Source organism: Sinohyriopsis cumingii, chromosome 11 (assembly GCF_028554795.1).
Source record: "Sinohyriopsis cumingii isolate HCF-2022 chromosome 11, ASM2855479v2, whole genome shotgun sequence".
NCBI classification, from domain to species: Eukaryota; Metazoa; Mollusca; class Bivalvia; order Unionida; family Unionidae; genus Sinohyriopsis; species Sinohyriopsis cumingii.
Window position 1 is genome coordinate 52,399,015 of NC_142971.1, and position 22,649 is coordinate 52,421,663.

Sequence of the window (22,649 nt, forward strand, 5' to 3'; positions counted from 1 at the left end):
GAAAACCTGTCTGTCTTATAAACCTGTGTAGTATCGGAGAACAATTTGTGCTATGAAATGCAGCTCAATTATTTGCTGTTCTCATCCAACTGGCCTTGGTGCTGATTTAACTTTGCCAGTAGTAGTGAGCTATTCGATGAATAACACGAATGGACTTATACCATTTTAAAAGGACGTTTTGTTCATTTCCTGTCAGAGCGGATGTGACATATATTAAGCACGTGTATTTAATTCGAGGGACCTTCTGTGGATGTTAGTTTATTCTTTCCAAAATATGCTTCATGGAATGAAATAGCACACAAGACATGTAGTTGTATTTTTTGTTATTCCAGTTGTATTTTGTTATACCAATTATGTGTTTTTCAAAACAGAAAGCATTGCAATTGCAAAAGTACGCATTTACAGTTTTGTTAAACATTTCTGGCACAAAGGTATGATAGCTGAAAAGAAATGAACGGATATTCGTACCATTATGAAACTTCGCAAAACTTTTGTTCATCATGTCCCTGGAACTGATGTTAATAAAATTAGCTGTAAGCATTTGTTCTTGAGATTATACAGAATGCCAAACATTGCACGGATCTTTCAGAATTCCTCTCAGGATTATTTAAACATTTTACTTGACCAATTTCTGAACTCCACCAATGTAACTGAGAGTAAGGACGTCTCCGTAAACAATTTGTGGTGGGGAATACCGCTTGGGGTTGTACTCACTTTTTTATGTTTATTGACGTTTGTTGGTAACGCCATGGTTCTGAATGCTGTCAGGACGGAACGCAGGTTGCAGTCGGTACGTCACCTACATATTTTCTTCTTTCTATCGCCTACCTATCTATCTATCTATCTTTCTATCTATCTATCCATCTATCTATCTATCTATCTATCTATCTATATATATATATATATATATATATATATATATATATATATATATATATATATATATATATATATATATATATATATATATATATATATATATATATATATATATATATATATATATATATACATACATACATACATACATACATACATGCATGCATACATACATACATATGTCTAATACTATGGATATGTACCTACGATTAAGTGACATTGACCACTGACTGATTTTCAAAGGGATTAAGATTTGTCGTTTTCAAATAGCGCATTCCATTTGAATGCAGAAATTTGTATTTGACAATAACGTCAAATGATGAAAGACCATCCTAGATTATGTTCAGACGATGTGTTGTTTAAATTTTCAGACATATCAGGATACTGGTGAAAGAGAAGCACTTATTTAGTGAAAAAGTACTGACTCTAAATGAAAACGTACTCTATCAAGTGGCTCTCGTTTGAAGATCCACATGAAGCGAAAACATCAAAATGGGTATTTTCCCCTAGTTTAATATTTTAATATATGAACACGGTGGTGTAATGATGATATTGGGTCTGATTTTTATCTGGTTTAAAGTTTCGTGGTTTTTCAAGATTAAAACAAAGATTCCTTCTGCTCCAATAATAGTCATAACAGTAACGGTATGGTCATCATTCTGAATTGATTTGATATGAATGGCCCTGTGTGTGTGTGTGTGTGTGTGTGTGTGCTGATGTGGGTGAGGTGGCGTGTGGTGTGATGGGGCGGAACGCTCCTCAAAACGATATAGCTGGATTCGCCCCCGTCTTTTAACTGAAACTTTACATTACACAACGGGTCGATTGAGTCTGTTCAACTGTTCTAAATGAACATGAAAAGAACGTAATAAACTATTTTTTGAACGACGTGGAGCTGTTAATTTTCAGAAATAATATTTTTCTATAGATGCGCTGTTCTTCATATAATCCAAGACGTGTTTATGAGATTCTGGTAGTAGTCATATTATTTTCAAATATGAATATTTTTTTGTCAACTGCACCTCAAGAAAAATGATAAAGGTTTTATGGGGTTACACTGAAATAATTTTGGTCTCTTCTCGCATGAGAAAATGAGAGAGAGAGAGAGAGAGAGAGAGAGAGAGAGAGAGAGAGAGGGAGGGAGGGAGGGAGAGATCGTATTGATATAAACGATAAAATTCGTACAATTTAGACTTTTAGTTATAAATATCAGTAAGAACACTCCGTTTGAAATATTGCTACACTGATTCTAAAATGGAAAAAATTATATTTACCAAGACAATGTTGCCAATCTATTTTAATAATTAAAGTTGATTGTGTATATCCCATCAGTGAAAATTTCTGAATACTCATATGTCCTGCAACGACTGATTCTATGCATTGTTCTGTAATCATACTGAATATTTGTATATCACGTTTGGTTCATTCTTTTATCCTCCAAACAAGATTATATTATTACACATGTTTCGATTTTAACCTATTTATGAGGAACGCCACAGATATATACTGTGTATTTCGACAGAAGTTTCCAAGTTTTAATGTCTAGCTTTTGAAGTTCAGTGAGCTTAACATTCAGCGTAATATTTTAGAGCGGATTCAATATTTTGTTGTTTTTGATTTTTCAAATAATAATTGCATATCAGGAACGCTTATCACACAATCCACGAGATAAGTAGGACCCACACAACACAGAATTTATACCTGTTTGTTTTAATCTTCAGTCCGGAAGTTCAAATTTCTACATCTTAATATAAATCTACTAAATGTTATTTCAGAAATAATATCATTCTTGAATATTTTAATAATACATATTATTATAATGATCAATATCATATTTGCCTGGCTACGTGCCTTGGCAATTGCGTATAAACCTGATTTTTAAAGCAAAAAATGAATGTTTCACTTGCGGTAAGAAGATTTGTATAATCTTACGTCATAATTAATGCATAAGATTATGAAGAATGAAAAGTTGACTGGAGAGTATCGTTGGATGTATTGTAATCTACATAAGACATGTGCTACTTGTATTTGCGTCTCAGTTTATAGCTTTGTTTCATTTTAGTGACCATTTCTTTATTATGGACAGCCGATGTTGGGAAGCTATTTTTCCAGCCTAGTAATTAGTCAATGTCTAAGATCAGACGTCATATATACAGTATTCATGAGACTTTATGGTAGGATGTGTTAGTTTTGTAAAAGACAACCTCCTTGATTTCATAAATTAGGAACTTCTCTGGATATTTCTGGTACAAATGTTCAGTAACCTCAGATAGGAATAATTTTGTATGAATTGTTTGAGTCGTGTTTTGCACTACACGGGATGGTGTACTAATATTCGGCTTGGAAAGGCTTACTGATATGTCATACAAATATGAACAAAGAAACAAATCATGCAAGTGTAAAATTATGAGTTTCATGTATTAGGTGATTAGAGGAAATGAATGTAATATTTGCGCATTTAACCAATTAGTTGACAACGACTGTTGCTTGAGGTCTATGGAAATAGGGAAAACAATGGGTCAACACACACGCAGGAGTTGTCTGATTCGCTAAACAGTAGGACCCCTTTCCTGAACGATATCTTCGAAGTAATTCATATTTGACAATGTTTTTTTAACTTTTCAACCAACATACACAAGCAATATAGAGAACACTAACCTGAAGCGTTCGTCCTCAAGCTAAGGACTTTATCAGCAGACTGATTTAATCTCTTGTTTTAGGCTTTACACCATTTCTCAGCACGTCATAGGCTACACATTGCGCCCAGTATATCTGCTGAAGGAAGAACCCGGAAGAACCACCGACCAACAAAAAGTTATTTGACACACCACGTTGGCCAAGCCCGAGACTCGAACCCATGCACACAGTGGAGAGATGCCAGTGATCTGTAAAGGCCAGCGCCTTAGACCACTCGTCACCCGGGACCCCATTTGGAAGGCTAGTCAGAAATAAGTGTGTGTGTGTGTGTGTGTGCGCGCGCGCGCGCGTACCCAAGTTACTCTCACAGTTTTCACCTATAAACCAGGTATTGCCGACAGCTGAAGCTTCATAACATTCGATATTCTTATTAAAGATCAAACACCGATGATGGCATGATCGTGTATATCCCTCACAGTTGTTACCAATAAACCAAATAGTTTCATTATCAAGACAGTCCATTGCGTCGCAAAAGATCGCAAAGATCAAGTCAGTTGCTTGAAATACTAGTTAACGAGAAACTACAGACTATTTGATAGAATATAAACAGATAACAGATGCAGTATTGTGTCTTTACATTGCTATCAATGTATCGATCTAAAATATAATAAATTAACATAAAATTAATTTAGAAAAGAAATATCAAATGTATATCAATAAACTGCTTGATCATTCTACATCAATAGATGTTTTAGAAAACATTCTTCTAGATATGCGGTCTAACTTGAAATTTGAATTAACCTGTCTAAAGGCAGTCGCCTTTAAAATTGGCACCTGTCATCATTTGATCTTGATCAAATAATCGATAATTGTCTTAAGTTTCTTTTTAACTGCAATGATTTTTTTAATGTTAAGTTTCGTTTAAAATGAACTAGCCTGCCTTCACATACTGTTATTATTTGTTGCATGAGTTCTCATGCCAATGCTCAACCTGACAGAGATGTATTGTTTCTGAGTGAAAACCACGAAGGAGATGTACAATGTGATTCAAGCATATTACTTTTCAATGAGGATAAATATACGCCTCTATCCATACACCTAAATTAAGAAACCTGATAGCTCAATGAAAATCAGTCTGGCAAATATCTCCGCAATCCATGGATAAAAAAGGGTTCCCCTAGGGAAGTTTATCGGACTGCGATAATGCATGACTAGATTAATTGACAATCCAGCTGCTCTCTGGTATAATTTCCTCTTCAACATTAATTACGAATGAATTAGCTAATTATCGTAACTTCTTCACATATATGGGCAGATCACTCATTCTCTCATTATATTCATTTATAACTTATAATGAAGAACACAAGTTTTATGAAGAATAATCATCGTGTGTTACGTTCAATCATGAACTAAAACCTGTCGTAAAATCTAAAGAAAGGCTCTCAAAACCGTCAGTGCTAAATCACTAATACAAGCAGACTGCCTGCGATTGTGGAAAAGTAGTATTGTAAAATATTCTCATTAATGATGAAGTTATGCTTTACAGATTATTTTTTAAAAACTCTAAATAGATGACAAATCTATACTGTAGAAAATGAAGAACAACGATAAAAAAAACAAGATCTTTTTCCTTTCCAACGTATGCGATAAAGTGGTGAAAATTGCGAATGGTTCAATCTCTTTAGCAAATACTATAATTCAACATTATTACCAAAAGTATGAATTAAACTGGGTCTAATTGTTAAAAGAAAAGCGTTAATTGTTATATTTAATTGATTTCGTCCTGTTTGTTTGATAACTGGGCTTACTTTATGCTCCTTGATGATATAATTATTTCATATGATACAAAGAATTGTTTGAAATCTATTTTGATTTGATACATTGAAATGTCAACCCCATTTCATTAATACACAAAAACGTGTCACGCTTCAAATTGTTCGATAAAATATCTTAAATGTAGTCCGTATCTAACTATAGTTTAATTTAACAAAGAATACTAGCACAGGTAGGAACTGGGATGATGTGACTGTGTGGGACATCACGCTACATGTCTGCGATATGATGCCCCAGTGCTAGACATCACTATAAGCTGCCACACTGCAGACATCGTAGCGATATGACTGAAAAATTGTTAAAGCTACGTTAAAAATCCAAATCGCACACATGCACACACACATAACTCAGTGTTACGTATAACTTTGCAGGTGTGTAAGAATTTGACCTTTCACTATTTTGGATCATAAATACTGATCTTCAATACTGCCAATCAAGTAATCAATGATTTTCTATATTGACCGCTCCGGTGGCCTAGTGGTCAGAACGTCCGCCTCGGATAAGGAAGGTTGCAGGTTTGAAACCCGGCCGCGTCATATCAAAGACTTATAAAAATGGCACTAACATCTTCCTCACTTGGCACTCAGCAATAAGAGGTTAGTGTTTGTACTGGTCGGCCTGGTGTTATGATAATGTGACTGGGTGGGACATGACGCTACATGTCTGCGGCATGATGCCCCAGTGCAGGACATAACTATAAACTGCCATACTGCAGACTAAGTAACGATATGACTGAAAAATTGTTAAATCTACGTTAAAAAACCAAATCACACACACTCATTTTGTATGTTATCTGAAATTTAAAAGCCTATAACAGTTTTTGAAGGTTCAGACTGCACTTGATTATGCGAATATGATATAATATAATCCGTCAGTTCACATTGCGATGTCTGACGCTAATTACACCTACAAAGAATTTAAACTTTCTCCAAATAAAATATATTGCCCCAAGTGACAGTTGAGATGTATTTCCAGGTCAATGGCATGTATGTGTGCGTATTTTTCAAAGTTACAATAGACATGTATTTCCATGTCAATTGCATGTTTGTGGGCGGATATATGAAACTGAACATTGCCAAGGATATCCCATGCGAGAAAGCATATTTATTCCATGAACTTTATTGATTCACTCTGATGGTATGAAACATAATTATCTGCATGGAAGCTGTTCCGATTTATTGATGGCTGAACGGGCTGTGGAAAGTCTAGAGACTGACATATGCGTACGTGGAGGAGCACCAAAGAAAACGATTGATGGACATTCTTGCAAGAGCGTTTTGGAACCCGCCTTTTAGTAAGAACTTTTGCAGTTTTGTAATTCGAGAGCAAAATATTATAAAGTTTGTTCACCCCAATCGCCATCCTTTTGACCGAGAAAGATTCCAGCTTTATATCATAATACAAAAACAAGTACAGTAACGGTCATGGAAAAGCATGCAAAAATACAGGGTAGATTTCCGCTCGTCTACTGAAACCTTTCATTCATTATTGACCATGTCAAAATTTATCACACATTTTCCACACAGATTACCTCACACGGTAGGGAAACATTCGTTTTATTACATTGACAATATTAAATTCAATCCCGCAAATTAATTCAACGATACCGAATAGAAATAGTTGAAACTTTTATCACTGTTAATTCTCAATTCAGTGAACAGAACAAGAATGATGCATCAAGCGTAAAATATGATATGATAGAGCACACTCTAAGCATTTCAAGTATTAAGTGCCGTGTTTTCATTATATCTGTTGAGTATTACATATCGATGATAGAGTACACTAAGTATTTCATGTTTTAAGTGCCGTGTTTTCATTATATCTGCTGAGTATTACATATCGATGAGAGAGCAAACTCTAAGTATTTCAAGTTTTAAGTGCCGTGCTTTCATCATACATGTTGAGTATTACATATCGATGATAGAGCACACTAAGTATTTCATGTTTTAAGTGCCGTGTTTTCATCATATCTGTTGAGTATTACATATCGATGATAGAGCACACTCTAAGTATTTCATGTTTTAAGTGCCGTGTTTTCATCATATCTGTTGAGTATTACATATCGATCAGGTATATCCAAGGTCTTCAAAGAATTACACTCCAAGCATTTCTTTCAAAACTTCTGCATCCTCAGGCACTAAAACTGTATTGGCCTGGGCATATACTATTACCTTAAGCTTATGGAGCCCCCATTTGGGGAAACGCATAATTTATTATCTATTTGCAAGTGATAAACTCCAAAAAAGACAGCAAATAATTATGAAAGTGGCTATTTTGATTCCTTCTGACGTTCTGTTTTCACGTCTACAATCGTGTTAATACAAAAACGTACTGTGATTCACAGTGGGTCTCTCTCCCAAGCGACACTCACACACATGGGTGAATATGGCTTGAAGTCCATCGTTTTCCACTATTTTCAAGGACCTGAAGACAACAGTCGTTGTCAACTGATAGTTCTTAAACCCATAGAAACTACAAAAGATTTTTTATAATCAAGTTATGAACACAAACAGCGAAACAACTTTACATTTGCATGGCTTCTCATATTTTCACATTTGTATCATTCACCAGTATGCCTTTAGTAGCCGAACAGTAGTACTTCACATTAGAATAACTTTAGTGTGTTTATTCTTTTCCAGACTATAATCTTAGATGTATCACAAATAATTAATTCAAGATTCCTAGGTCGATAACTAATTATTTCAAAGACTCGTTAATCAGTGCTAGCCTTTGAAATTACCTCCCCTGCCCATACCTAATTCAAATTCCCTGACTTCAGTTTAAAATGTCGCAAAAGTAATTCCCATTGAAACGATGCTATGGTTAAAATTATTGTTCAGAAGAGTATCATTTGATTTCGATATGATGTGAGCATGAGAAAGTAATGCATACTTGTTACTATGCATTTGCAAATACGATTTTACTTTCAAAAGTCATTTCTGTTTATTTTATTTTCATATCTTAGACATCACTTGACATGTTGAAATATGTTTATCACTTTATAGCAGTGTTTCTCAAACTTTTTTGTCTTGCGGCTCACCAAAAAGATCTAAAAAATTTCACGGCACACCTGAAAAGATTTTTTAAAAATTGTGGCGAAGAACTTATTTATTTTTACATATATATTTAATTTTAAATTTAATGTGAAGGATGTACCTGCTTTCGAGAGCAAATCAGATTGAAGTGAGGCTCCAAAGTTGACAAACAAGCGCGCATTTCATAATTAGAGCGATTGAGTTCTCCCGAGATCTCGCACAAGTCTCGCGTTACGAAAGGAGCCAGTGAATGACAGACTGACAGAGATTGCGTTTTTATATATGTTACTTTTTAACTTTTGCGACATTGATTTACAATTTAATTTTTCGATATGTACAAGGTTTCAAAACGCTAGCAATTTTAAATATTTTTCAAAACTCCCACGGCACACCTGCAAATCTCTCGCGGCACACTAGTATGCCGTGGCACACAGAATCACTGCTTTATAGCATATATGGGTATTCATGGATGTGTATAAGTGATTTTATTTGACTACAGCGAATAAATGAATCGCAGACTAAATGATTGACGGGTCTTTAGCAACCTAAGTTCTAATATTTGTAAAATATAAATAACATTTAGTAGTAGCAGATTCATCATAATTTATGGAAATATTCAAGATGACGTAATGCAATTAAAACTTTACGACTTGTTTTGCGGAAGTACCGGATTCTTTATTGTTTGACTTTTGATCGCTTAAAACCGGCACGAATACCAGACTCAAGAAAATCAATTGACTTAAAAGAACCGCCAGGTGGCATTAGTCATTTACTATTAAATTACCAAGGATTTACTATGGAAGATTACTTTGTTTCTGAAGGTTTTTATTATGTTGTTCCCCCATAATGGTTGCTGTTTCTTTTGTTTCCCTCTGTGTGTGTGTGTGTGTGTGTGTGTGTTACTTAAGAGCTTAAAACAATGTCACACAGTTATTTTTTATACTTCTTTTCTTTGTTTTAAGTTTGCAATAAGTGAGAGTTGAAATTTCAAAAATGAAATAAATAATGTTATTACTGGTAAGTGAAACTCCTACTAAAAATCTAATATAAATTGGCATTTAAAAATTCAAACTCTCCAGTTGTTACTCTTGCGTTAATATCAAGAATGATATTATCGAGGGCTAATAAAAATAAAGCATATATGTGTCAACTTTAAGAATCTAGATCTTAAGCTGTATAATTGAAAAGAGCAAAATCAACTAAGCAAAATCAATAAATAATTTATTTCTCAAAGTTCCAAAGTGAAAATATAAGAGATGTTTATAGAATTGTGATTTAAATCCCAAATAATCCTCAATGTCAAGTGACAAGTCCAAAAGTAATGAACATTCTGAATGAATTTTAATAGTCTTGAAAGCCCTGATGTACACAAGGATACGATCCAGAGTGTCCTTTGAATGATGTACACAAAGATACGATCCAGTGTCCTTTGAATGACGTACACAATGATACGACACAGTGTCTTCTGAATGATGTATACAATGGAAATATTCAGAGTGTCCTTTGAATGATGAACACAATGATACGATCCAGAGTTTCCTTTAAATGAGTTCTCAAAAAGCACAAAGTAGTGTTTTAGTCCAAATAAGTTCATGAACACTGTGATTCTAATAAATGTTTTAAATAAATAATTCCCCTCATATTGTATCTGAATACAACTGTATTTGATTCCACAGACTGATCTTAAAACAGGAATGAATTTTACCAAGCCTCTGTTTATACATATTTCACTTGATCTACGTCGCAATAGCATGTTCTGGAAAACTAATCTTCTCCGCGGAAAATTCCATTATCCTATTAAATAAAAAAATTTAAACATTTATTTGCCACTTATAATCATGACAACAGTCAGATATGCAAAAACTATCGACAACCCTCAATCACAATCATGACAAAAGTAATGTCTGCAAAACTTCTTTCCACAACCCTCTAATACGGCAAAAGTCAAGCACACAGTTTAAATTAAATATGCATAACACACTAACGAGAATAAATTAAGGTCTGTATTATCCTGTATTTGAGGGGCTTATACACAATGACAATATCAATACTTTTTGTAAAATGTTGGTGCAAAATTTTACAACAAATTTGAAGACAAATGTTTAGTTCTAAGGAGTTTACATTGTCCAAGTTAAAACACTTTAAATTATCCAAGTTTATTGTAAGGGCGGCATAGAGAACCAGCTAAGGTTTTGATAAACCGCGTGACCAACAACGCACGTGGAGAAAAGAAAGTGTCAATACTAACACGATATCATCGTCGACGGGCGACTGGAACTCATTTACAGCTTCCACTCACGGTAGAAAAGTCTATTTGAGTGGCGAAGAGCAAGTGAACTGCCCAAGGGATATTTAAACACCAAAACTAGCGGGATATAACGTCACAGTTAGTTACCATTGGTTTACGTAAACACCGAACCGATGCAGATGTTCGGTCATACATTTCCAGCTAACTTTTTAAACAACGGACCTATCATGGTGTATGGTCACGAGTTAACAACAGGCTATTAAACACCGGACCATTGTGGATATACGATCATAAAAATTCCTCTTTCTACGTCATTATTCTGACCTGGAGAGTTCCGTCTTTCCTTTCTGCATGGTTGTGGCAAGTGATAATAGAGATGAGATTACTTCCTAAACATCTATTTGGTATACTTTAACGTATTAAGTAAGTCTGGAGGATAACAATGTAATGATCATCTTTTCTGACAGCACTATCCATCTTTTGGGTCGAGACAATTAATTATCGACTTTAAGCCTAATTTGAGCCAGTTTAAATATCGGTGTTTAAATATCCCTTGGGCAGTTTACTTGCTCTTCGTCACTCAAATAGACTTTTCTCGAACGAATAAGAAGCTTCGAAAGCGCTTTTGTAAGATTAATAATACATGCTTGATGCAGGGTCATATATGCTAATGGTTCATTCTTAGCGTTAGTTTGGTATGTATTAGTAGAATTAAAACAGCCCCTAGTAATAACAGAGTAAGAACTCAAAGCAAAATGTCTGCCATAATGGCATAAATTTGTATTCAAAGATCCAGGAACGGCTTCCTCTTCTTAAAAAAAAAATACGTCCGTTATAAGGAAACAATTTCCGTGACATTTGACCTAAACAAAGTCATCCTCAGGGGGTACACCATAAACACACACACACACACACACACACACACACACACGCACATGCACACATATATAGACAACAAATATTTACATTTTGAAGCAAAATTGTATTACTTTATCTTTGTGCTGATCTATAGATGAAAATGAAACATGATGTTGTAAGAGTTCCCTTATGTGATATTATGCAAAATTATTTGGTCGCACAAAGAAACACGGTTAAATGGTATGTTTGGTACAGCATCACTAATGTTATCCATTAAATTAAGAAAGCCCGTATAGTGCCCAGGAAATTCCCATTTAGCTTAAAGTTTTCCGAAACAAACAATGTAACAAAGCCATCTGTGGCAAAACAGGAAAGTACATTTTTTTAAAAGAAGACATCTGTGGCATAACCGGGAAGGCAATTATTTTTTATATAAAACAACCCATCAAAATCGATTTGTAAATTAAATATAAAAGACAATCATCTTTGTCAAGACCGGGACGTTTTATGAGAAGCTTTTCCACAAGCCATTTCAGCTCACTTTGATCTTTTCCAAACATATTGAAAGCGATCAAATTATCACTGTTCCTTCTAAACTTCGGGAAAATGATTTAGACATCATTTTGGCAAGCATTGGTAGAAAATGAGACAACAAGCTTCCGACAGAGATGAGGGATAGAGAGAGAGATGTGCAGAAGAATAAATTTGAGAAATGCAACTGCAAACATGTTTCGTCATGAATATATATATATATATATATATATATATATATATATATATATATATATATATATATATATATATATATATATATGGCAGCAAAGAGCTATTTTGAATATTTTCCTGTGACAAGGCAGCTAAAAGAATCAGTATGTGCCTTGTGCATGAATAACGTTCACTAGTACTATAACAAATTAGCATAGTTTTCATCATCCCTCAACCATCTAGATTTTTAGATATTTACCTCTGTAGCAGACACACGTAAATACGTAAGCCAAGTCAGCTGCTCATTTGCAGCCCAAGTTACGCATTTGACCTCCAGTGCTCGTCTAACTGCGACAGGCAGTCACCAACAAGCCAACCCATTCCCAAGCTTAGCCCAAAGTAAATCTAAACCACATTACAGATTTAGCTTCTGTTTGAATTTATAAATGCTCTGCTTGTGATAATTAGGTTCATGCCTTCTACCTTAAAAATTAGGTGTTAAAATACGAAACTATCAAGTGAAACCTAAAAGCAAAAGACCAGACAAAGCGTGGTGAGATATCGAAGCTAGAAATTATATCCCAGTAGAATTATTGCAAGGGGGTTTGAAGGAAAGATGTTAAAATAATTGTATGTCGTGATAATTAACAAGAACCTAAACAACAGTAAAAGTAATAACATCAATAATAATAATAATAAGAAGAAGAAGAAGAAGAAGAAGACAATAAAATGATAAAAAATATAATTACTTGGGTAGATATTAGTGCAAACTTTGCTTCGTGTGCAAAGTTAACGACAACGACTGGCTGTAATTTTACAAGGCTGCAATAGGAAAGTTAAATTTTTTCATTTAGTCCAAATTCCTCATGAGTTTTTAATTGCGGTATCCAGTATCATTCCTTCCGAGTGCGTTATGTGTATGTCCACCTTAGGTTAGAATCAATCGTTAATATCTCGAGGGACTCGACTGAATGTCCATTCGAATTGTAGTGATTGTCTACTTTTGCGTTAATTTTATTGCGAAAGTGGCTTTTGTGGTTATTCATTCGCCTTCTGAAATCAATGGTTTCGCCGACATATTGAATGGCACATATCTTGCATGTCAGAAGATTAATTGTAGTATTGGCTTGACATCCCAATTTCTGATTAATCGTGTAGTTAACTCCTGTTGTCGAATTTCTGAAAAGTTTGGTCTCGGGCATATGTTTGCAAATTAGGTAACGCTTGTGTTTACAGTGTTCTGTGCCTGAATCTATAGTCTTTTTCGAAGTTATTCCGGCATGTACCATATACTCCTTGAAAATTTTAGGGCCACGGTAAGTAACCATAGTAATTTCTTGAAATATACCGTTGAGACGTTCAGACGAGTCAATATGGGGGTCACAGCTTGCGCATGATCTGTTTGTAAGTTTGTGGAATCGGGGTGAAAGGGGAGTACGAAGGGGACACGCTTGTTGATTTTCTTAGTTTAATATTACAAGAGTGTTCCTCCATCGAGGAGTCTAGATATATTGATAGCATCAACAATGTAGTTCCTTTTGCATCTTCTACTTCAATAATGTCTTTCAGCTGTCCAAGTCTCTTTTCAAAGGCGGCAGGATTATAACAAATACGTTTGATTCCAATACACATACCATAAGAGGGATTTTTTTATTACATGCTGGGGATGACAGCTGGTCTAGAGTAGATACTGGTGAGAGTCAGTTGGTCTGAGTATAATCAGTTTATATGTTCCTCTCCAAAAGGGTAGACTGAGTATCCAGAAAGAAAATGGACCAGATGGATCAGATCGATTTCTCCATGCTTCCTTGCAGGCTATGATACCTTCTTGTTTGGGATGTTGGTGTATAAGGAACATACATCTATGGTGAGTAGGAAAGGCGTATTCATCATCGTGTTGTCGGCAAGTTCTCACTTGAAGCTACATTAAATTTTTGTTGCACTACTTCTAAAGACGTAATTAAATTCAATGATAAACAGTTCTTTATCACCTAAAAAATTCAATAATTATACAAAGCGTTTCCAAAACCAATGATTATCCAAAGCGTGTCCATGCATGCATCCAGCTTCTTCAGTAGTGTGGTCTTCAACAAGATGGAACAGACTCGGTTTCACTAGAGACCTGGAGTAATCGATTTCATGTTACGAGACATTGTTCTGGTTGTCAGTATACTTTTTCCACTGTCACGTATGTAGGTCTCTTTTGGGTGGCATGGGAGCAACACATAACTTATTTGCTACTATCCACTGTGCAGGAAATATTTGCCCGTTAGTTGTAAGCATTACCTGTGTAATACACAAAAAGAAGTTCCATTAAGTCGGTACTTCAGTTGTGAACTGGGTAAAGTGTCCAATTGTTTGCGTGATTGGTCATTAAATATTGATTCTTTAAAACCGATTTTGGTACCAGCACTAAATGTATGAATTTTCCTGCTCCCACACATACAAGTGAATTTGGCAGGTGTTCTACTAAATGTTTCAAGGAAAGTAAAACAAATGTTGCTATTATTCAAAGAATGAAGGTGAGACTAGTTCTTGATGGATTTAAATTTAAATTAAAGCAGTATATATATATATATATATATATATATATATATATATATATATATATATATATATATATATATATATATATATATATATATATATATATATATATATATATATATACACGTGCTAACGTAAGACCGCTCCGGTATATACACGTGCTAACGTAAGACCGCTCCGGTGATCTAGCGGTTCGAGCGTCTACCTTGGATGCGGGAGGTCGCGGATGAAAATCCCCTTGTGAGTCAAGTCAAAGACTTTTTAAAAATGGTACTTACAAGTGCCTCGCTTGGCGTTCAGCATTACGAAATTAGTGTTAGGACTGGTCGACTGGTATCAGGATAATGTGAATGGGTTGGACATCATGCTACATGTCTGCGGCACGATGTCCCAGTACTAGACATCACTATAAACTGCCACACTGAAGCCATCATAGCGATATGACTGAACATTTTTAAAACTACGTTAAAAATCCAAATCACACAAACACACACACACCCCCAAACACACACACCTAAATACATACGCTAACGTAAGAAGTTACCCTTATTACTTTGATTTGATTTATATAAGGTTTAAAAAATATTTGACTCTTGCAAATAATTTTTTCGAAAACTGTGTCTTTCATTTGGTGTTTAATTTCAGTATATTAATTAAGATTACATAACTATCTCCTCAAATGATGATCTATATTTCATTCAGTTTTTGAAACAGCAGTTAAATTACAAGTGTTCGCTGATAATCTAAGACAGAAGATCAAGAGAGGAAGAAAAAGTGTATTCGCTTGCACCACGCTAACATGCAAAATAATTTTACTGTGGGGAGTGGGCCTTATTAAAACCAACATTTTGAACGGTATTTCTTGCAAGCTTACCTTTCTTGTAGGTGCCCGTGCACAACAAACTGACCCTACTAAAGCTGTAATCACTGAGTAGCATACATTGTACATAAAAAAGAAGATAATTAATTGTTTATTGCTTGGAATTTATTTTAAATATCTTATCTTCACCTCAACACTGCTCAGCGCTTTCAATGAGAACGTTTGATACAATTGCCTCATGTCTGTTTTTACATGTGCAGGGCTATGTTCATACTAGCAGTGTATGTGTTATATCCTTTAATAATTCTAGCAGTGTATGTGTTATATCCTATAATAATTCTAGTCAGTGTATGTGTTATATCCTATAATAATTCTAGTCAGTGTATGTGTTATATCCTTTAATAATTCTAGTCAGTGTATGCGTTATATCTTTTAATAATTCTAGTCAATGTATGTGTTATATCCTTTAATAATTCTAGCAGTGTATGTGTTATATCCTATAATAATTCTAGTCAGTGTATGTGTTATATCCTATAATAATTCTAGTCAGTGTATGTGTTATATCCTTTAATAATTCTAGTCAGTGTATGCGTTATATCTTTTAATAATTCTAGTCAGTGTATGTGTTATATCCTTTAATAATTCTAGTCAGTGTATGTGTTATATCCTTTAATAATTCTAGTCAGTGTATGTGTTATATCCTTTAACAATCCTAGTCAGTGTATGTGTTATATCCTTTAACAATTCTAGTCAGTGTATGTGTTATATCCTTTAACAATTCTAGTCAGTGTATGTGTTACATCCTTTAATAATTCGAGTCAGTGATAATTGCTAAGATAAGTACAAAATTGTAAAAGAATCTAGCAACCCTCTCACATGTTAATCTTTGAATGAACCTATTTTTGATCAGAATTTATTTTAATTAACATCAAATTTCTATTGTTAAACGACTCTTTCTTTAAAAGACGGTTAAGTCTTTGACAAAGTTTTCACCCTAACCTAGTCTGAAATAAAATTGCTACATTAATAAGCTAGCTATGCTGCTGCCATGTTCGGACGATAAAATAATTTCGACTAAAGACGTACAATTGCCAAACTTGATTCATAGTTGCGAATATTGATAGTTCTGCTTGGAAAAAAGTGGAATAATTAGAGTACGTTGGAGTTTACGGTATTCAGGTCCTTTTTCTTTTTGCCGATAAAACATTCAGGTTTTAAAAGTTCATTCAATATTAGTTTTTTTGTCATCTACGTATAGATGTTGTTTAAGTTTTATATAAAACAATAACAAAACAAGCCTATATTTACTGTCACACACACACATATACATATATATATATATATATATATATATATATATATATATATATATATATATATATATATTCAGTTTCTAACATGACAAGGTTGTTGCATACTCCAAGTTTGTAACGTAACAAGTTTATTTCATATTCTAAGTTCTATATGTCCTAACGCACTGACTTCTTCTAATGCGTCTCACAATACCATCTTTTTATCAAACATAACTTCCTATTTGAAATATAAATTAATTTGTACGACAACACTGAATACATATTTTATACAGGCAAATATTATTCAGTACATAGATATGTGTGCCAGGAAATGGTATACCCTTTTAAAAAGCAATACACAACATACTTTTACAATACTGATGGAAATGTCATGTTTAATTTCGCGCAGGGCATAAAATGCAGTCCTGAATCTCAAGAACTTTTTTACTCTGTGGGATCAATTGTCGTTAGCCATAACTTCTATTTAGATGGACATTTTGTTAAAGACATTTAATTGTACTCAGTAATATGATAATGATATTGCCATTATGTTAAAGATAAAAATTTAACTAGCATATACAGTGGGACCCCGCTATAACACGGTAGTTGGGAGCCATAGAATCCGACCGTGTTATGAACCGAACCGTGTTATATGCAACCAAGTCAGTTAGCTGAAGAAAATATACCACCCTCCACCAAAAAAAATAAATATATATGTTATGTTAATAAAGTTTTATTCTTGTTCTTATGTTCTTATTCTGAAAGCTTACGATGAATTTCTTTTCATAAAACTAGACCTGACAGTTTTATAGTTATCACAAAATATGTCATGACATTGCCCCACAGTGCCCCAGTGGTGGTCAGTCTACCCGAGGCAAGAGCCAATTACGAAACCAATGATGATCACGGTGCCCAAGACCAAAGCTAATTACGAAACCAATGATAACGGCGCCTAAGACCAAAGCTAATTATGAAACTTAAAGAGGCCTTGTCTTGACGGATGTTATTCTCGGTGGTAACCCAAGACGAATATATTCTTCTTTTTATTTTATTTACTATCATACGGCTATACATTGCACAATGAACCAACATATTTACACCTACATCCTAATCTGATCTTAAACAGTGCTCTACTCTACATCCCCTTCGGCTTCGCGACCCTGCCTTCTCATCTCAGATCATTAACTTCATAATTAGCTTTTGTCTGGATCACCGTAACCATAGTCATTTTCATAATTAGCGCCATGGCAACGTTATCTTACTGTATATTTCCCCTATGTGACAATAATGTCCTATATGTGGCTAATAATCTTCGAAATGTCGGTGATTCTGACTTCAGGCGAAGATGACAGACACAACAACAACAAAAACGACAAGGACACAATTGTCAAACCGTCTTACTATGCTTATAGGGGAAGATATATTAATTCACCCAAGATGTCCTGAGTAAGAAAACACACGATTAGATATCATTGGTTGGGTTTTTTTACAAATTAGACCTAACCTATTGGACCTAACTTAACACGGAAAGAATTACAAAATTGAGGAAATACCAGAATGAGTCAGAAAATGAAATCTTTTCTTGTATAACACTATTAATGCTAAAATAATAGAATGCATGTTCAATACACATAGTTTATATGTGCGAACTCAAAACTGATCACTTTGAGAAAATGAGGTTTGAAAATCGAGCTGGGGTTGGTCTGCAATATACATTATTTCAAGCATCGCAACAACTGAGCTTTAGTTGAATTCCAACGCGTCTAATAAAATGCTTGAATCATTTATATCATTCATTCCATCTTGAACACTCTTGCTTTAAAGTCTCAGAGATTTACCAGCTTCTATTTCAATTTAATTACTTTAGAGATATCGATTAATCTGCCACAAATGCCCTCTGGCGTAGATCATAAGGCAATTGACTTTAGGGCAATACTATTAAACAAGCCGGTAGAAAAGAAAAGAAATAATGCCATTGACCTGAGATTGAAAGTTTAGTTAGGGCTTATTTATCAGGTAAGACAGCACTTACATTCAACTTAGAATCAGATTTTTTAAATCAAGACGACATTGCTAAATGTGTTTGCAATTTTGAACAACGTCTAGAGTTAATGCAAGACAGGGCAACGCATATGTTTTAACTATATATATATATATATATATATATATATATATATATATATATATATACACACACACACACAAACATATTTACACACAAATCAGATAAACAGCCACAAAGAAATATTTTCAAGGGGATTTTTGAGACTGTCGAATTTGTGCCCTGTAGATTTGAACACGAGGATCCGCGGATTACGGCACATATCGCCTTGCCTGCTCGGGCAATAAAAAAGGTTGTAAATTACAGTAGATATAAGATATTGTGTTTAACATAAACACTTTCATTGCTGGTGTATATATGTTTTTCTGTATCAACTTACGTATGCCTTGATCGCTTTTAGAGCAATTAGAAGGGTATGTGTGTTATGTTGAGAGTTAATTACTGGGCTGCCATGCGAGTCAGTCAAAACAATGGATGTAGTTGTAGGAATACATATATATTTGCTGGGTTTGGTGATTCTCCTCCTGCGAAGGGCACCAGATATATTCCGACAAGAAAGGCTGACAATGTCTGGATCATAACTTTGTCTCTCTCTGTCGCCAAATTGTACCATGTTAAGAAAAGTAGTTCTTTATATAGTTCTTAATGGCCGGGAATGACATCTGAGGTTTCTTTCTCCACTTGACACAAAAGGCCGATTATATGCTCTCATGCGAGCGTGTCTGCTATGCACAAATGATCATACCTATTATACCAACTACTTGCATTCGGACCATCCCGGCTTTTTCTATGAAGACGAAACATGACTCAGATAAGTGTTGGGATTGTAATTTGCTGAACAAACATAAATTTTATTTGTTGGGAATTTGCTTGCAAAAATAGAAAAACAGCAATTTATTCGGACCATCTCGGATATGTATGCGATGCATGTGACAAAAAAAAGTGCATTTAGAACATTTCAGTCAGTCCTACATCGAGATGAAAAACTAGGCAGATGTTCATTCGTAATGCTTTTGCAGCAATCGGCATACCTATGAAGTTTGTTCTGTAGGCTTGATCAAGAAGTTGCAAATTTTACGACTAGGTTCCATCTTTTAGTGGGGATGCGCGGGTAGTCGAGAATGGATGACGGTTTGTACATGCAGACAAGGCCATGGGTGCCGTAATCCGCATATAACAGGCTGGATCTTCCGAAGGGGACGAATTACAAATTATTAACCTGTATGATAACATTCTTAAACCGTGCATAATTTTGCTTCATATTATCACGCATCTTCCATTAGGATCCCAAGGTATCAATATATGTTGCGTAGCTATTTATCATGAAAGTAAAATAACACAACACAGTAATTAAAATCATAAATATGTCTTCTTGCAAGCATTTTAGTATAAAAGCTGCAAGATTGTAACAGCTGTTTTAAAATATGGTAAACTGCAATATGTTCATGACCTGAAGTGATTTGGCTAATTTAAATCAATGTCAGTACAATCCAACCTTTAAAGTGTTGTTGTTGTTGTTGTTGTAGGGTTTAACGTCATTTTTCAGCACACGATAGGCTATACATGGCGGCCAGTATTAATGGTGGAGGAACCCGGGAAAACCCCGGAAAGAACCACCGACCCACGAGAAGCTACTGGCAAGCTTTCTCACATACCCACATTGGCCGAATCCGAGACTCGAACACACGCAGACAGAGGTGAGATGACAGTGATCCGTAACGGAGAGCGCTTTAGACCACTCGGGCACCCGGGGCCCCTTCAAAGTGTTGGCGAAGTTAACATTATTAATCTTAATTAATATCACAATGACAAATAAGGACAATTTGTATTTATTTATTTATTTATGTTCATACTCATTTTTATATTATTATAGCATGCTAGCCATGTCCTCAAGTTTTATTCGACTTACCGATATGGTGCCAAATGTAGTGATAGCGGTGTAATTTGAAGACTTTATAATACGTACGATGACAGTCGTAATAATCAATACAATATTAAACTTCATTTCATTCCCAGTAGAACTGAATATCTTGCTGAGCTGTTCAAAAGAAGGGGTGCATATTAAACAGTTGGTTTTAAAACCACATTCGCCCTTATTTGCCCAACTGTAGCTGACAGGCATTAACTGGGATCGCAATCCTTGCTCTGGTATTAGCATTCAATCAATTTCCTGTCAGGCGAGGCTCCAGTGTGATATATGTCTAATACAACGTCCACTGACCGGTCTGAAAATGACCACCGAGGAATTATAAGAAACCTGCTGCTCAAGCTTAGCGTTCATAAAACTAATTTCCGGATCGTGTAAGACGAAAGATTGGATGGATGCTGCTCCCCACATATTTTTATCACTTAAACCTTCAGTAATAAAGATCTTTTCATTCTGGTTTTCATATGTTCCAGTGCTGCAAAAAAGGAATCAATTTTAAATGTAAATAATTGTATCCATTTTTACAGAACATACACATTTATCGTCAGAATTTGTTTTCGTATTTTCTTTCTTCATAGAATAAAGTATATTAAGTATATGAACATATACTGTAAGGCAAAACGCAATTTTTGTTCATAGTGAGACAATTTCGTCTACCTTTTACGTGTCTATGCACTTAAAGTAATTAACAGAAAAGAGTGAAAAGCAACAAGCTTTGTACAAAAATGTATTTCACTTGAATGAAAAGTGAAAATATTTTTAAAAAACTTTTGGTATTACGAATTGAATCCCCAAGTAACAATAGAATAACATACACAATTCCTAATAATTTGAAGTTCTGAATTCACTATAAATCCAAGTCTGTATTTCCAAGAATGTTTTCCGAGTATTTTTGTATTTCCCTTGAAAATCCACGTGGATTAAACAATTTGAAGAAATAAATTCCAGCCCAAATGAATACTGAATGCAACTATAATACAAACTGATTCTGCTAGATGTTAAGCACGAATGAATATTTTTTTCCAATAACAAGATTATATAGCCTTCTATCTGACCTCAGGTCATAATGACAATTTTCTAAAACATAAACTTTACCTAATGGAAATTAACATTCTAGAAAGTTATTAATATATGCAAAAATATTAGCTATAGTTAGCAATCTGTTACTAAAATTACAATATATAATCTGGACTATGTCAGGTACACCAGGTAAATTGTAGGGGAATCCCAATAGTCGAGACCCAGACCCCAAAAAACATATTTACTTCTATCAATAATGATACTGATAATAAACCCATACACATAGAAAATAGTCTAGCTAATTACTAGTTGTTTTCAGAATCAAATTAAAAATTAAAAATCAATAATTCAGGTCATGTAGAAAACAAAAAATTAAAAAACTAAAAATAACTAACAAACAATAAAAATTAAATATACAGAACACATCAAAATTGCTCAACATTCAAAAAAGATTAATGAAGCAATATAGCTGTTATTTCTTAAGCAATAGGTCAAGAAAAATATACTTAGTGGCCTACACTTTTTTGCTGTGTTTGATGACAATAATCAAGTAGGGCATTGAGAATGTACCAACCACTAATATATATATATATGTCTGACTCTGATGTCAAACACACACGCGCGCGCGCGCACACACACACACATACACACACACACACACACAATAAGCTACAAAATATAGTTATTTTTTCACTCTAATTATTTGTAACATCGGTTTGTTATATCTATGGTCTCTGGTTGAACTGTGAGCGACCAGCCAGAATGTATGCATTATTCAAATCGTTT

General features: G+C 34.4%; 1 protein-coding gene across 1 annotated transcript in view; it reads left to right on the top strand.

The window, feature by feature from the left end:
- Window positions 1–562: 562 nt before the first annotated feature.
- LOC149788457 (histamine H1 receptor-like) overlaps window positions 563–22,649 on the top strand; it is a 52,077-nt gene continuing 29,990 nt past the window's right edge. Inside the window, exon 1 of the mRNA XM_089973517.1 lies at window positions 563–790. Within this exon, the coding sequence (XP_089829643.1) occupies window positions 563–790 (228 nt within the window). The remainder of the gene's footprint in view (window positions 791–22,649) is intronic.